The 15635-nt window shown below is 48.1% G+C and overlaps 1 protein-coding gene across 3 annotated transcripts in view; it reads left to right on the top strand.

Moving 5' to 3' along the window:
* UBE3A (ubiquitin protein ligase E3A) overlaps positions 1-15635 on the top strand; it is a 784873-nt gene that overhangs the window by 339531 nt on the left and 429707 nt on the right. For all 3 annotated transcript variants that reach the window (XM_069636585.1, XM_069636586.1, XM_069636587.1), the window contains one exon: positions 337-1586. In XM_069636585.1, coding sequence (XP_069492686.1) covers positions 337-1586 — 1250 coding nt within the window. The remainder of the gene's footprint in view (positions 1-336; positions 1587-15635) is intronic.

The raw sequence follows: 15635 nt of genomic DNA, 5'->3' as shown, positions 1-15635 counted from the left end.
TGATGAAAATGGGCTATGGACTAGGAGTGAAATGGTCACTAAAGTAACAGTTCCCATATGAAATGTATTTAATAAGCCACTATTTGCACATTCTTCATTTGTGGTCATGTTTGTGTACCTTTATTTGGCTATGTGAAGTTGGCATTGAACCAAATGTGTATCTATGAATCCCTATTGCGAAGCATAATGCAGTCCACAGTTATAAAAATACCATTGTAGTTTAATTTAGACTGTTAATGCCATCACAGCAACCATTAACATTTTCCTGGCATGCTATTTCTTTTCTTTATGGAAGTAAATTGAATTTATTTTTACTGCCTTCCCCTCCTTTTATAGATGTCACTTACCTGACCGAAGACAAGGTATATGAAATTCTTGAACTATGTAGAGAAAAGGAAGATTTTTCACCTCTAATCCGTGTCATTGGGAGAGTGTTTTCCAGTGCTGAAGCCTTGGTACAAAGCTTCCGAAAAGCTAAACATCACACCAAGGAAGAGCTGAAGTCCCTTCAAGGGAAAGATGAAGACAAGGATGAGGATGAAAAGGAAAAGGCTGCCTGTTCTGCTGCTGCCGCCATGGAGGAAGATGCAGGAGCATCATCCTCCAGAACAGGTGATCACTCACAAGGAGACAACAATTTACGAAAGCTAGGACCTGAAGAAGTATCTGTAGATATTGAATCAGTTCGACGAATCTACGTTAGATTACTTTCAAATGAAAAAATTGAAAGCGCCTTTCTTAATGCACTTGTGTACTTGTCACCTAATGTAGAATGTGAGTTGACTTATCATAATGTATACTCTCGAGATCCAAACTATCTAAATTTGTTCATTATTGTGATGGAGAATAGTAATCTCCATAGTCCTGAATACCTGGAAATGGCTCTGCCTTTGTTTTGTAAAGCAATGAGCAAGCTACCCCTTGCAGCACAAGCAAAACTGGTCAGATTATGGTCTAAATACAGTGCCGAGCACATTCGTCGCATGATGGAAACTTTTCAACAGTTGATAACCTACAAAGTAATAAGCAATGAATTCAACAGTCGCAATTTAGTGAATGACGACGATGCCATTGTTGCCGCTTCAAAGTGCTTAAAGATTGTGAACTATGCAAATGTGGTCGGAGGCGAAATTGACACTGGTCACAACGAAGAGGAAGATGAAGAGCCAATCCCAGAGTCCAGTGAACTAACCCTTCAAGAGCTGCTAGGAGAGGAGAGGAGAAATAAAAAGGGTCCCCGAGTAGACCCTCTTGAAACAGAGCTTGGTGTGAAAGCCATTGACTGTCGGAAACCACTTATCCCATTTGAAGAATTTGTTAATGAACCACTGAACGAGGTTTTGGAAATGGATAAAGATTATACTTTCTTTAAAGTAGAAACAGAAAATAAGTTCTCCTTTATGACCTGTCCCTTCATTTTGAATGCTGTTACCAAGAACCTGGGACTCTACTATGATAATAGGATCCGAATGTACAGTGAAAGAAGGATAACCGTTCTTTATAGCTTAGTCCAGGGACAGCAGTTAAACCCTTATTTAAGACTCAAAGTTCGACGAGATCACATAATTGATGATGCTCTTGTGAGGGTAAGTTCTGTTCTTGTCTAATATTAAATTGAATGGTCCAAGAATGTTGGTCTAATAAGGCATCACGGTAGAATTATTTGCACTTGATAAATGTTGCGGTGTCAGATATAAATGGGCGATTTGGGATTGCTTGCTTCAGTTTTAAATTGCACATGTGACTGGAATTTGTAGCAAATAATGAATTGTAATGATGTTTTCAACCAACAGAAAAGCAGAGAAGTTGCCGTAAATTACACTTGAACACTCGCAATAGATAGTTTTCTTCTCAAGATCGAGTAGCACTGGCTGTGCTTGCCCAGCAGGTAGTGGGAAAGTGATATACGGTCCTAATGCTGGTTCCTTTTGATGCACTTAACCATTTTACAACAATTTGTCAAATCTCACACTTATTATAGACTGATTTATTGTAATAATAATGGTTTATTTTAATTTTACATAGGCAACGATAATTCCTTAGAAAGGTAAGTGCTATTGGAAGTCATAAACACAATCTAAAAACCAACAAAATTCTTATGGTAAGTAAACCAAAATATATAAACACGTTTAGAATGGCAGTATGCTATTCAAGGTGAGTAAAACCACATCATTAGACTTTTAGAATGATTATGTAATTAAAGGTAAGCAGCCCCTATCGGTAGTGAACTAGGTTACTTATTCAGTTTCAGGAATATGCACTTCCACTATTCTAGCAGGTAATGTTGGTGCAACACAATTCAAAGGTAAGTAAGTAATGTAATATTTTTCAGATTGGCAGTAAGCAATTCACAGGTAAGTAATAACTTTGTAACACTTCTAACTTATTCTATTTCAGGAATATGCAGTTACAGCACTAACACATAGCAAGTAAGTACTTTGCAACACTTGTTATATTTTCTTCACATAGGTCGGATCTTTAGCAGTCCTTCCCTAATCTGGGGCATGAGTGTTCTCAGAGGCAGAAGGGGGAATCCTGGTGGTCCAGGGGCCAACAGTAGGCAGCTCAGGATAAGGCACAAATGCAGGAAAGTCACAGTTCCAGAGGATTTCTAATCAAGCAAGTAACAGACTTTAGAGTTAGTGGAAGTGTTCAGGGACCTGTCGAAGGCTCCCTAGATGCTTTCCAGCATTAGGCCTAGGTGAACGGTATGGGCGAACTCCCAACTACAAGAATTCCCTTAGCCATACAGGAACGACACAAGACTTTAGGTAAGTGTTACCTTAAGCCACACAGTACCTCAGCAGTGAAGAAAAGCTTGCAGATGGAAGCCTTCACGATGCAGCAGCACATGACCCGGTCTCTGGATTCTTGGTTGTGGTGATGAAAGAAAGGACATGGGAATGGCAATTGTAGCAGCAGTCAAGAGGAAAAACTCCCAACAGAGGATTCTTCTGTGCTTCTCACATCTCTGTGGATTTGGGGCCTTTTTCAAGGTACCAGATGAAGAATGGTTGTCATCTGATCCATTTACCTCACTATCGATCCAGCACTCTAGTGAGGGGACTCCAAGGAGTGGAATCTTGCTTCTGGAGGTCGAACAGAAGTCCACCAAAGTTTCAGTGAGATTCGTTCTCGGGAAGACGTTGCACAGCACTCATCCTCGAGGTCCCAGAGTATTGGCAGTTTGCAGCCCAAGAAGGTTGGAGCTCGTCCTCGGATGGCTTGAAATGCAGGTCGTCTTAACACTAATTGGTCCAACCAGTCTTGGGGTCAGAGACGTCTTCGGGACTTCTCCGTTATGTAAGGAAGGGTCAGTATAGGCAGCGGTTACACAGCAGGCATCTTCAGGCGCTGGAATCTACTACAGCAGTCTTCTCATTCTTCCTCATCGGATTCAGTTCCAGTGGTCGACTTATTTCAGCTTCCAGAGCCAGGCCATTTGTCCAGGAACCTAGCTAATCAACACACATGCTACATTCCAACTTTGGTGTGAGGGGCTGTCTTTTTCAGTACAGCCAAACTCCCAGTTAGGACTGGTGTTGGGGAGAATTCTCATTTCAGTGCAAATTCCCTTCAACCTTAGAGACCCCCAGCTCTTTTGCTGGACTTTACAGATTTTTAATTTTAGCCCTGGAGTGAGCGAGACCTTTTTCTCACTCTGGTGTTTTTGACATGATTTGGATTGTTTCTTCTTTGTTTTTGGAGTCTGACAAACTCCATAGGCATCCTCCGCTGCAGTATAGCACCCATGGGTTACCATTTTGTCAAAATGGCCTTGATCATCTTTTTTCGCCATTTTCTGGTTCTGTCATGGTCATGGGGCCAAGAACACAGACCGGGCACAGATGGACACAGTCCTGGCGCCTTTGGCGCCAGGCTCATGAATAAGTCAACAAACATTTATTTGGGACAAAATGCATTTACTGTAAGCATAGCACCTCATTTCGGGTGCAAAGTGCATTTAACATGGGGACGTCATCACTTAAAGCAGCCCCACATGTACTCTTGGGTGGGGCTGCTATTACTGGGTTGCCTTGCATGTGCTGAATCACTAGGAGTGGCAGGCAAGCCAGGTCTAGTGGGTGTGTCCACGATCACAGCTATATAACCTGCTCCAATGCACGAGGCAGACACTTTGCGTTATTCTGCACATCCATGCAGCGTAATGCTCACCGCTGCCTGGAATTTGAATTTACCTTGGAAATCCTGCTTCCTGCCTCCATACTTACCACCTGGGGAATCTGCTCTCACCTGTGCACGTCTTCAAATTTTCTTGACAACACAGCTCACCTTCAAGACTTCAGGGACGTTGATATCTTCTTCTTGGCACCGCAACACAACGCGCTTCGTCTGCGACCGCAGCACCTGCAGGTAAAAGCGGAAGGCAAGGTTAGACATTAAAAAGACAGAGTTTAAGGTCGCGCTCCCATCGCACCTCGTGCTTTTCCCTAAACAATCACTCACCTGTTGTCGGACATTGCGGTTTCATCTATCTCCCCCCCCACCCCCGGCCGCGTTCCGCACCTCCACAGCTGCTGTTGAGCCGCAATGCCATCTATTGGAAAGAAAACAGAAGAGAAAACTATATTCAGGAATTAACAATCGAGAGCAATAATACAAGACAGAAAGCGAGAAGGGGAGAACAAACAGGAAAAGACGAGACATCGAGAAACACTTACTACCAATCAAGAGAAGAATAGTCGCAGCTGGACTGGACTATTACTCTCCAGGGATCACTGAAGGGACTAGATCCCATCAACAACGCCCCTGCCAGAATTAGCAGGACGGAGAGCTCACCATCAATAATTACCAGGTGGGCCTTATGGGCCTGTACATGCCCACAGAAATCGCACCTTCGATAAAAGGGTTTGAGAGGTACCATAGTCACCGAGCCACGCACTCACGTTTTCTCATATCCGCACAGGAGCAGAGTCACCAATTGTCGCAGTCCACAGCCTATCCTTAGGGGCAGAGATCAGACGGGGGTGATCAAATTCCTGGGAGGGCTGCAACCATGCCCCAACGCCTCTGCAGAGACCAGGTGAGTGTAACAGTTTGTGAGGTCTTTCTGGGGTTCTACTCTGCGTGCCAAGCCAGGTTTGAGCACTTTGTTCATTTTACTTTTAGCGGGCTTCAGTCCTGAAACCCGCCTCCGGTTCCAGTATGTCTGGAAGGGCAGGAAGTGAGGGAGGTTCCCGAAACTCCCCTGTCCTTTGAGTCTAGGAATGCCTGAATGCAACCAGTCCTGATTGGCTGGCTGTCCTTTCAGGACAGCCACCCTGCTGTGTTATTGGCAGCCTAGGCTGTGCATGAATGGGAGAAACCTGCTTAAAAGGCGAGAGTTTTAGGACTAGATTCAGTCTACCACTGGGAAGAACACCAGACCTAGAAACCATGAACAAAGCTTGCTGCATCCTCCAGGACCTTTGAATTGCCCAGTGAAGCCCTGCTGCTCTACTGAAACCCCTTTCTCTGATCAACAAGAGGAGCTCCGGAAGGGACGACTTCTTCCCTAGTTGGACCAACTAACCCTGAGGAGAACTCCACTGGACAGTCTTCCCCAACTGGCTGTACTTTACTGCTGTAGGAGCCAAGTGCCATGGGTCGAGAAATCTGTAGTTGAGTCACCGTCTGCAATCCAGCCAGAAGCTCCAGGAGTCTCCTAAGGACCCTCCAGAAGCTGGATGACCAGACCTCTAGTCCCCTCACCAGAGTTCAGGACTGAAGGAGTGAAGGAAGCCCAACCGGTATCCAAGATCGGCGGTGGCGCTGTTTACATCGCTCTGAAACCGCAAAGTGCTGCTGATCCTAAAAGAACTCGTAGCTACCGACAACCTCCAAATTGCTGCTGCTGTAGTCCTCAGACGTCCCACGTGTTGTCCCCACGACTGAGGCTCAGGAACACAGGATCTGCATCGCTGCAACAGGGCAGAATCCAGCTGGAGCACTTCTTCAAACCAGAGGCACTGTTCAGACTTGGGCTACTTACCTCAGTGTCTTTAGCTTTGCTCTTCTCAGTTGAGACTTGCAGTGGGTACTTTTGATGATTTCAACTCTGCTTTCCACAAGTGTAACAGCTTGTGACCCTACAAATGATTTTGAGGGGATTTGGTCCTCCGACGTATTCCAGATCTATGACGGGTAATGTCCACAGCTGTGCTGCTTCGGAAAATCTTCTGCGTCGATGTGACGTCCCCGAGGACCTCCTCCGACGGCTGACGTCACCTGATGTGATAAGTAGGACGCACGACGCCCATAGCCTCAGTTCCGTTTTTTCTGCGAACGTGTTCACTTCGTGTATCTCGGTACGCCTTGACTCTTTGGAGTTTGCGGTTTTCTTCTCAGTTCGTTGAACCTGTTTTTTTTTTTTTATGAAGACCTGTTCCTGGCGATGTCTACTTCATCTTCAACCCCGCATCCGGGCTTCAAGAAATGCAGGGAATGTGGGTCCAAGATGTCGGTCACGGACTCGCAGGACGCCTGCCTCTGGTGCCTCGGGGAGGCCCACGATACGGACGACTGTGTCGACTGCCAGTCACTTACGGCAAAGGCCTTGCGGGAACGCAAGAAGCTGTCGGTAGGTCGGGTGTCTAAGCCCCGGAAGTCGAGGTCTGAGGGGCTTTCGACCGATGACTCGAGAGGCGACTCTTTGCGTCGTCGGAAGTCCAGTGGGTCTCCTTCCAGGAGTTAGTCTCGCCACTGCTCCGCCTCTTCGAGGCATTCCTGGAAGCGCTGGCATCGGTCGCCTTCCCCGTCCTCTTCCGAGGACTCCGCCCATCGGCGGGTCGCTTATCCCTCCATGCAAGCGACACCGGAGGAATGGGCTTCCTTCGGGAAGCAGATGCTAGCGATTCTTGAATCGCAGGGCACCGGTCCGTCCGCACCTCCGAGTGTGGTCGGTCGGCACCGGTCGAGAGACTGCTCGTATGCCTTCGGGCTCGGGTGGTTGGCACGGCTCGAGGGAGAAGGTCCGGGTCCTCGACGCGCTCAAGACCGTGTGATCCTGTGGCGTCTTCAAAGAAGACGTTGACGCCTGTGGCGCCGAGGTCGTCGACTATTTCTCTCGAGGCTCCGCCTCCGAGGGGGTCGTCGATGCTGTCGGCACCTCAGTCGTCGAGAGACACGCTCGGAGCTCCGGCTTCGAGGCCTGTGTCGACGCCGTCGATGCTGGCGGCACTGCAGCTGAAGTAGACGCTGATTCGCTCGACGCCGGTGCCGACTCGTTCGGCGCTCTCGACTCCTTTCGAGGCGGTGGTGTAGGAGGGGCCCCGTGGCACGGGGTTAGCCCCTAGAAAGGCTCTGGCTAAGGTCAGGCACAGCTTTGGTCCCCAGATCTCTTCCTCTCACCGCCTGGAGTACATTTCAGAGGGTGTTGAAGGCTCTGACGGCTTGGTTCCGGTACCAGATGAGCTGATCTCGGGCCATAGCCAGTTTGATGACCTGAGCCAGTCACTGCATGATGCCAGTGGACTGGACACCTCTGCGGAGGTGGAGTTTTGTAGGCCGGAGCCTGGCACTCATGCCGATTCTTCATATCAGCGCCTTATGTCTCGGGTCACAGAGTACTTGGGTTGGTCGGCTCCCCCAGGGGAGTTCGTTCAGGATGATCTCACGGACATCCTTGATATTGGTCCCCCCACTGACCCGATATTGCCGTTACATATGGCTCTGCCCAGAAGGGTGGCGGCGGCTTGGACTGCTCCGGAGAGTCTCCCGGCAGTGGGCAAGTCTTTGTCTCGAAAATACCTTCCAGCCAGTAGCGACCCCTTTACTTGTCCAGGCACCCCACTCCGGAGAGTTTGGTGGTGCAGGTGGCTACAGCCCCAGCAAAGCAGGCGTTGTATCCTACCATCCCTCTGGATAGGGACGACCAGCGTTTTGACGGCTGGGCGAAGAAAGTGTTTTCTTCAGGGGGTATGGCGCTTCAGGCGGCCAACTCCATATGTGCCTTGTCTCATTGCGCCCGCACTCTGTGGAACTGTGTTGCATTAGCGGCTGAACATATTCCCGAAGGGGACGAACGGGATGGTTTCCTTGCTATGGTTCAGGATGGCAAGGATGCCATGTGGGAGGCCGTTCAGTTGGGTTTGGACATGGCAGATTGTGTCAGCCGGTCCATGGCGGCGAGCACCATAATGCGCAGGTTTGCGTGGTTGCGGAAGTCTGGGTTCGCTCCTGATGTGCAGTCACGGCTCCTCAACATGCCCTTTGACGGTGAACATCTTTTTGGCAGCAAGGCTGACGAGAGCCTTGAGAGGTTGCAGACCTCCAAAGCTGCAGCGAAGTCGTTGGGCGCTGCAGTTCGACAACCTCCGCCTTTTCGTCCTAGGGGACAGCAATGGAGGGGCGGTTCCTTTCGCTATTACTCGTCCTTCAGTAAAGCGAGAGGAGCTAGCAGTCAAAGAGGCCACCGTAAGAGTGCCAGAGGTGGAAACAAGGGTACTCGAGGTGCCAAGGCCGCTCGGGCAGTTGCTACCACTCAGTCATGAGGCCAGGTCCCATGGTTCGCCGGTTGGGGGAAGGCTGGCGCAGCATCTTGTAGAGTGGCGAGCCATTACTTCAGATGTGTGGGTTCTGGACAATCCACCTGGGAAACCTCTTTGAAGAGTCCGGATCCGCTCCTTGCGCAGGAAATTAAAGCCCTGCTGGAGAAAGGCGCCATAGAACTGGTGCCTATAGCGGAGAGGAACAAGGGATGGTATTCCCCTTATTTTTTGATTTCGAAGAAAGACGGGGGATTGAGACCCATCATGGACTTGCGCGGTTTGAAAAAAAAACTCCTCAGGAAGGACAAGTTCAAGATGGTTACTCTCTCAAGACCTCCAGGCCCTTCAACTTCAGGACTGGTTGGTGTCTCTCGACCTCAAGGACGCTTACTTCCATGTGCCGATCCATCCCAAGCACAAGAAGTACCCGAGGTTCGGGGCTGGCGACTCGCAATTTCACTTTTGGGTCCTGCCGTTCAGGTTGATGGTTTTCCACCCCGAGGGTTTTCACCAAGCTCATGGTGGTGGTGGCAGCGCATCCCAAGAATGGGGGGGATTCACGTCTACCCCTACCTGGACGATTGGTTGATCAGGGGGAGCTCTCCCGAGCAAGTCCTGGATCATCTGTCCGTCACCTGCCACTCCCTTCACAAGATGGGCTTCTCCCTCAATTTAAAGAAATCCCATTTGACACCAACGCAGCGGCTCTAGTACATCGGAGCAGTGCTCGAGACATCCCTGGGGCTGTTTTCCTCCCCAGGTGAGGGCTCTTCACATTCAGCAGATGGTGCACAAGTTTGTTTGCCCAGACTCTCCCAGCGTCCGAGTTCGTGAGACTGCTCGGCCTCATGACATCCTGCATTCTTCTGGTGCCAGAGGCTCGTCTGCGAATGAGATCTTTGCAGTGGGCACTCAAGCTCCAGTGGTCTCAGTTCTCCGGCAGGCTGTCAGACCCTGTTCAGGGGCCGCCCTCGGTAGCTCGGGACCTTCTGTGGTGGGCTGTCGAGGGCAATCTGATGAAGGGTGCCCCATTTTGGCTGCCCTGGCCGGAGGTGACTATCGTGATGGACGCATCCCTCACGGGATGGGGAGCTCATGCCAACGAGCTGACAGTCAGCGGTCGTTGGTCTCTGTCGGAGTCCAGACTCCATATCAATCTGTTGGAGCTGAGGGCTGTCAGGCTTGCCCTGAAGGCTTTTCTGCCGACTGTGCGCGGGAAGAGTGTCCTGATTCTGACGGACAACACGGTGGCCATGCACTACCTCAACAAAAAGGGGGGGCAGGGTCACTTCCGCTGTGCAGGGAGGCGATGCAGCTCGAGTTCTGGGCCATCCAGCAGGAAGTTTCAATCTCGGCAGTTCCTCTGGCCGGAGACGACAACGAGACGGCAGGCGCTCTGAGCAGGCAGAGCACGATCTCTCACGAGTGAGAGCTGGCTCAGGAGATTCTCCTGGAGATCTTTGCGCTTTGGGGGACCCCTCAAGTAGATCTCTTCGCCTCCAGTGTCAACCAGAAGTGCGAAAGGTTCTGCTCGCTGGAATTTCCTCCAAAAGGAGCCTTAGGAGACGTGTTCGTGGTGGAGTGGTCATTCCCACTGCTGTACGTGTTTCCTCCAGTCCCCGTCATCCCGCAAGTACTACGGAGGTTCGGTTCCCGGATGATCCTCATTGCTCCGGCGTGGGCCCGGAGTACGTAGTACCCGGACCTTCTCGACTTGTCCATCTGCCCTCCACGTCGTCTTCCCTACCGAGACGATCTGCTCTCACGGGAGGGTGGGGTGGGGGGGGGGGGGTCAGGTTCTCCATCCAGAGGTCAGATCCCTCAACCTTCACGCTTGGCTTCTGAAAGGTTGAGGTATAAGGATTGGGACCTCCCTGAAGACGTGATGGAGGTGTTGCTCTCGGCCAGGCAGCCGGCAACAAAGTCTCTGTGCCGTTGGAGAAAGTTCTGCGACTGGTGCAGAGTTAAGAATGTGGATCCTTTTGAATGTGACATTCCCATGTTTCTGTCTTTTTTGCTTTCCTTGGCCCACAGGGTCTTGCAAGTGGGGACCATTAAAGGTTACCTGGCGGCGCTGTCCATATTTAAGCGCTTGTCTGAAGAATGTTTCTATTTTAAGATTCCTTTAATTTCTCAGTTTTTGAAAGGGCTCACTAATGTGTTCCCTCCGTCACCTTTTCTGGTGCCCGGTTGGGATTTGAACCTTGTTAAGTTTCTTATGGGTGCTCCGTTTGAGCCTTTGCATTCTTGCCCTTTGAGACTGTTGACTCTGAAAACTGTGTTTTTGGTTGCGGTTAGTTCCGCTCGGTGAGTGAGTTACAGGCACTTTCAGTTAAGCCGCCCTTCACTGTGTTTCACAAGGACAGGGTTGTCCTTAGAGTTCGTCCTTTTCTTCCGAAGGTGGTTTCGGAATTTCATTTGATCCAGAAGGTTGTTCTTCCGGCGTTCTATCCTCCTCCACATCCTGGTAAGGAAGAGGAGAGGCTCCATCGGCTTGATCCTAGGAGAGCGTTGAGCTTTTATATTTCGCGCATGTCCCGGGTCAGAGTGGACGATCAACGTTTCATTGGTTAAGCTGGAAAGCGTTTGGGACAAGCTGTGACGAAACAGACTTTGTCTCGTTGGATTTTTTTAGCTATCTCCGAGTGTTACCGCTTGGCGGGTAAGGACCCTCCGGCTGGCTTGCGGGCCCATTCTACCAGGGGAGTGGCTGCGTCTACTGCCCTGCAGAGGGGTGTTCCTATTTGTGACATCTGTGATGCAGCCACCTGAGCTTCAGTACATACTTTTGTACGTCATTACTCCCTCGATTCCATCAGAGGGCAGGATCTGGCCTTTGGCAAGGCAGTCCTATATTCCGCAATTTGATTGGGCATGCTAAAGTCTGTCATAGGTATGGAATACGTCGGAGGACCCAATCCCCTCGAAGAACAAGTTGCTTTCTTACCTGGTAACGTTCTTTCGATGGGATGGTCCGACGACGTATTCCATATCGCTCGCTCCCTACCTTCCCCGCTGCAGAATTTATTTTGCGATTGCAGCTTGCGTTCCGCAAAGCCTTGTGTGTCTGACTGGCAGAAAACTGGTGGCACACGTTCTGGTGGAAAAATCTACAACTGAGGCTATGGGCGTCGTGCGTCCTCATCACATCGGGTGACGTCGGATGTCGGCCTTCGGTCCTCGGGGACGGCGCATCGACGCAGGCGCCGAAGATTTTCCGAAGCAGTACAGCTGTGGACATTGTCTGTCAGATATGGAATACGTCGTCGGACCATCCCAACGAAAGAATGTTACCAGGTAAGAAAGTAACTTGTTGTTTTACCAAACTCTCTAACTTTGCAAGACGTTTACTAACTACGAAGTGCCTCAGCTCCATAGACTGTGCTCCAGTTGACTTTGACTGCCCTGGCTCCCTGCAAGACTCTTTTGGTCTATTGACTTTAATATTTTCTGTCCCTCAGATGTGATAACATCTTTTTAGACAGTTATTGCTGGGAAAGGTTTTGTCTAGAGTTCATTGGAAGATTTAAGTATACTCGCATGCCCTGAGAACCTGTTTAACCTTTTTCCTTCCATTAACATTTGCTTTCTAGAACCTCGGAATTTGCAAAGTTTACTAGTGATATATAAATGACATTACTGTCCTTGTGAATGAAGTCACCTGCGGGTGTAGGAAGCGGGTAAAAAGCAAGAGTATCCACTAAACTTATGCTCATTCTGTAAACCTATTTTAAAGTATGTTTGTTACATATCTTGCCCTTTTCAAAGAAGGCTTATTTAAAAGTGGATGTTAAAGCAATAACTTTAGAACTGAAACCTTGAGTACAAGTGTTACTTGGCTACTTGTATTCGTGAACTTAATTGCTACAGCTTTACAGCTCACGTTTACCCCTCTTGAGCTAGACCTGGCTGCTCAATCATACTACCAACTTGTGTAGTACAGCCCTATACCAAAAGGTGGGTTACCTAATACCAAGTAGACCAGGGTTGTGTAGTCTGTTACTTTCTATTCTTGCCTAACATTGGTGGCAGCTGTGGGATTGGAGTAGAGTGGTTACATTGACTATTTGCTGTACTTGTACCCAACTAAACCAGCTACAAGGCTAAGCTCCACCAAAATGTTAAGCAATCATAACATGCCAAATCTGGATAACTTTAATGAGGCAACCCTGATTGTCCTAACAGTAGAACAACTGAAAGATGTGTAAAACCAGGGGTCTGAGTCTGACGGGAAAGAAATGTGAATTGATTACAAGGTTGTTAAATCACCAAAGTTTGGATAGTGGGCCTGTAACCCCTACTCACCCAAGTAATGTGCAAGATGATGATTATAATGCTAGTTTAGAGTCAAACTCTCTGCAAGAGGAGCCAGAGTCATCTCTGAAAGAGAGATCCCCTCTTCCACATCCTGCCCTTGTACCTCAGTCACTTCCTATTGGGACCCCACAAGGTCCACAGTGAAGCCCAGAAGCTGTTTCTCTTGAGGGACTAAGATTAGAGTTGGAATTCAAGAAACTAAATGTCCAAGCTGAAGCCAAACCTCAAGAGGTGAAACTAAGAGATGCAACATGAAATGGATATATGACAGTTTATCTAGCGCCTATACACAATGTGTTTCTAAGCGCTTCACGACAAGGGAGGGGACCAGGGAAAATACAAAAACATTCTTACAGGCCATGAACAAGAATGTCAAATTAACTATCATACTCTGCATAGCGACATTTCAGATAGTGCAAATGCTAAGACACAGATAGGAAGGAAATGGGAAACAGACGGGCGACTACCGTACTAGGCCTGATGACATTTCTGGTAGAGGCAGAGAATTGCACGAGGTGAGGGAGAGCGGAGGAGAAAGGAGGGAGAGGGAAAAAACAAGCGGCTATTGTACTAGTCCTGACGACGTTTCAGATAGTGCTGAAGGGGTGGGAGAATAACAAGTAAGAAGGGGTGAGACAGACATTTTTTTAAATGATCACACTAGGTCCAGGGACAATTCTGATAGAGTAACGAGATAGAAAACATGTAAAGGGGAGGGAGGGGAGAATGAGAGGAGAAGAGAACAGAGAATAAGAACAGTGAAAAGAGCAGAGAAGCAGAGGGGAGAGCAAATACAGTTGCGGAGGTCAGTAAAACACAACAGAAAATGTAGGCAAGGACTCCCAGTGACAATGGGCACAGCATGATTCAGGGCCAACCTGAGTGCGAGTTCCAGGTGAGGTCCAGCATGAGAGTTAAGGGGGTGAAGCATCCAGAGTCAATGTGTACAAAAGTCAAAACCAAGCGTTGGTTAAAAAAAGTCATTGATGGTGAACCCTTCGGGAATCAAGACAACTCCTGCAATGAATGAATGAATGGGAGGGAGGAAGGGATAAGAGAAAGATGTCCCTAGATTCTGTTTCCCTTTAAGGGTCTTCTAGGTCTGCTAGTCCCAAGAGGCCTTGCCTGCCTAAAGAAGCAGTAAGTCTGTATAAACCTAAACTTGATGTGTTGGATTGGCTGGTACGTTTGAATACACCTATGGTCTTCAAGGAATAAGTGGGAATTATTTAATTCCATGGCTCATTTATCAGTAAAACTGGCATTAAAGGAATAATGCGCTCAAAAATATTATTGTCACTAGAGTTCGGGCATGTGTTTTTAAGCATACATTGATCAATCGTACAAACATTTCTTATGCACCTTACTGCAGTTTTCCACACTTTTACACATGCAAAATCATGCAGCAGGGTGCAGCCATCTTTTGCCAATCTCATCAGTTGCCGCATCGCCCTAAACTGAACTGCTCTGGCGGCACTAAATCATATCCCCTGCCCCTGAGGCTGACATCACCTTTTCTAGCAATATTCTCCGCCTATCTCCATGACGTTACTGGGCAGCGTAGCCAAACGTGCCCAGTCATCACCTACGTGTTGACGTCGGTTCACGCAGAACTTGGAATATCAACACACATCCTCTTACAACACAGCGCGTCTCCATTCTCAATACAAAACGTTGTTTTGAAAGGAAACCGCAATACTCTGCAATTTATAATGTGCTTTTATTTTACAATAAATGCTCCAAGAACATCCGGCGATTGGCATATTCAACCACATTGGTAATTTCTTTCTTTGTTCTCGATCCACAAATGTTTATCGTGAGTTGCACAGTGTTCCTTTTGGGTATAAGAAGCTCATTGGACGCATCCGTGAATTGCAAGGCTTTGGCGTCAGCTTGGTGCCAGGCCACCGTAAACGTATGTCGGGTAGTTCTTTATCGCTTGTACCGCAAAACGGCATATCGGCCCGGGGCGATCGTCCCAAAACAGCGTCATTGTGATCCAGCCATTTATGTGTATCTGCAGCTGCTGGCTAAAGAAGCCATCAATTGGTATGTGGAATTGATGACATTCGCAGAAAGGCAGGATGTAGCTGTGTAGAAAACATAACAGAAATGTCTCACTGGCCATTCTTTATTCAAATGTATACAATTTACCCATTAATTCTGCACCGTGTGAAAACTAATGATGAACACAAATGTGAAATAGTGGAAACGCAGAGAAAACGTGGAAAGTTGGGGTCAACGATGTGCTTGAGAGGTTAGTGTTATGGGGTATGTTTAGCTTGCAATGGGATGCAGAAGTTGACGGAAGAATTCGAAGAACCCATAGATGGCATTTTAACTGAATATTAGCATTGAATGTGGCATTGGTGGAACATGGGGGAACCCAGATGTGGACTAGGTGCATTTCGGTGCCAGACTGCCCATTTGCCTGGGACAAAGAAGTACACACACAGGTTGTTTTTGCGTGTCGTTGCAATATGCCACAACAACCCATTACAATTTAAGCCAACAATAACGATCAGATAATGAAACCTTTACTCGTTAGTCTATAGTAAAATGTACTTAATATTCGGCATTTCCATTCTCAGCGTAACGCAGAGACTCCGTTCAGATCAACACATCTTCATAAAATGAAATTACATGTTCCTTTGTCCAGTTTTGTGAAGGTCAACCTATATCATATTTCACGGTATTACACACCTCCCTTCATTCATTCCATTTGGAATCCTCCCTACAAAAAACAATCGAACCTTATACTGTGTAAGATGCGTGGTTGTGCACAGCTTACAAGCAAAATTCAAACGCTGTGACCTTCACTTCCAATGT

This window comes from Ambystoma mexicanum, chromosome 7p (assembly GCF_040938575.1).
Source record: "Ambystoma mexicanum isolate Mex_15411 chromosome 7p, UKY_AmexF1_1, whole genome shotgun sequence".
Lineage (NCBI taxonomy): Eukaryota > Metazoa > Chordata > Amphibia > Caudata > Ambystomatidae > Ambystoma > Ambystoma mexicanum.
The sequence above is the reverse complement of the archived record's forward strand: the minus strand, read 5'-3'. Positions and strand labels throughout refer to the sequence as shown.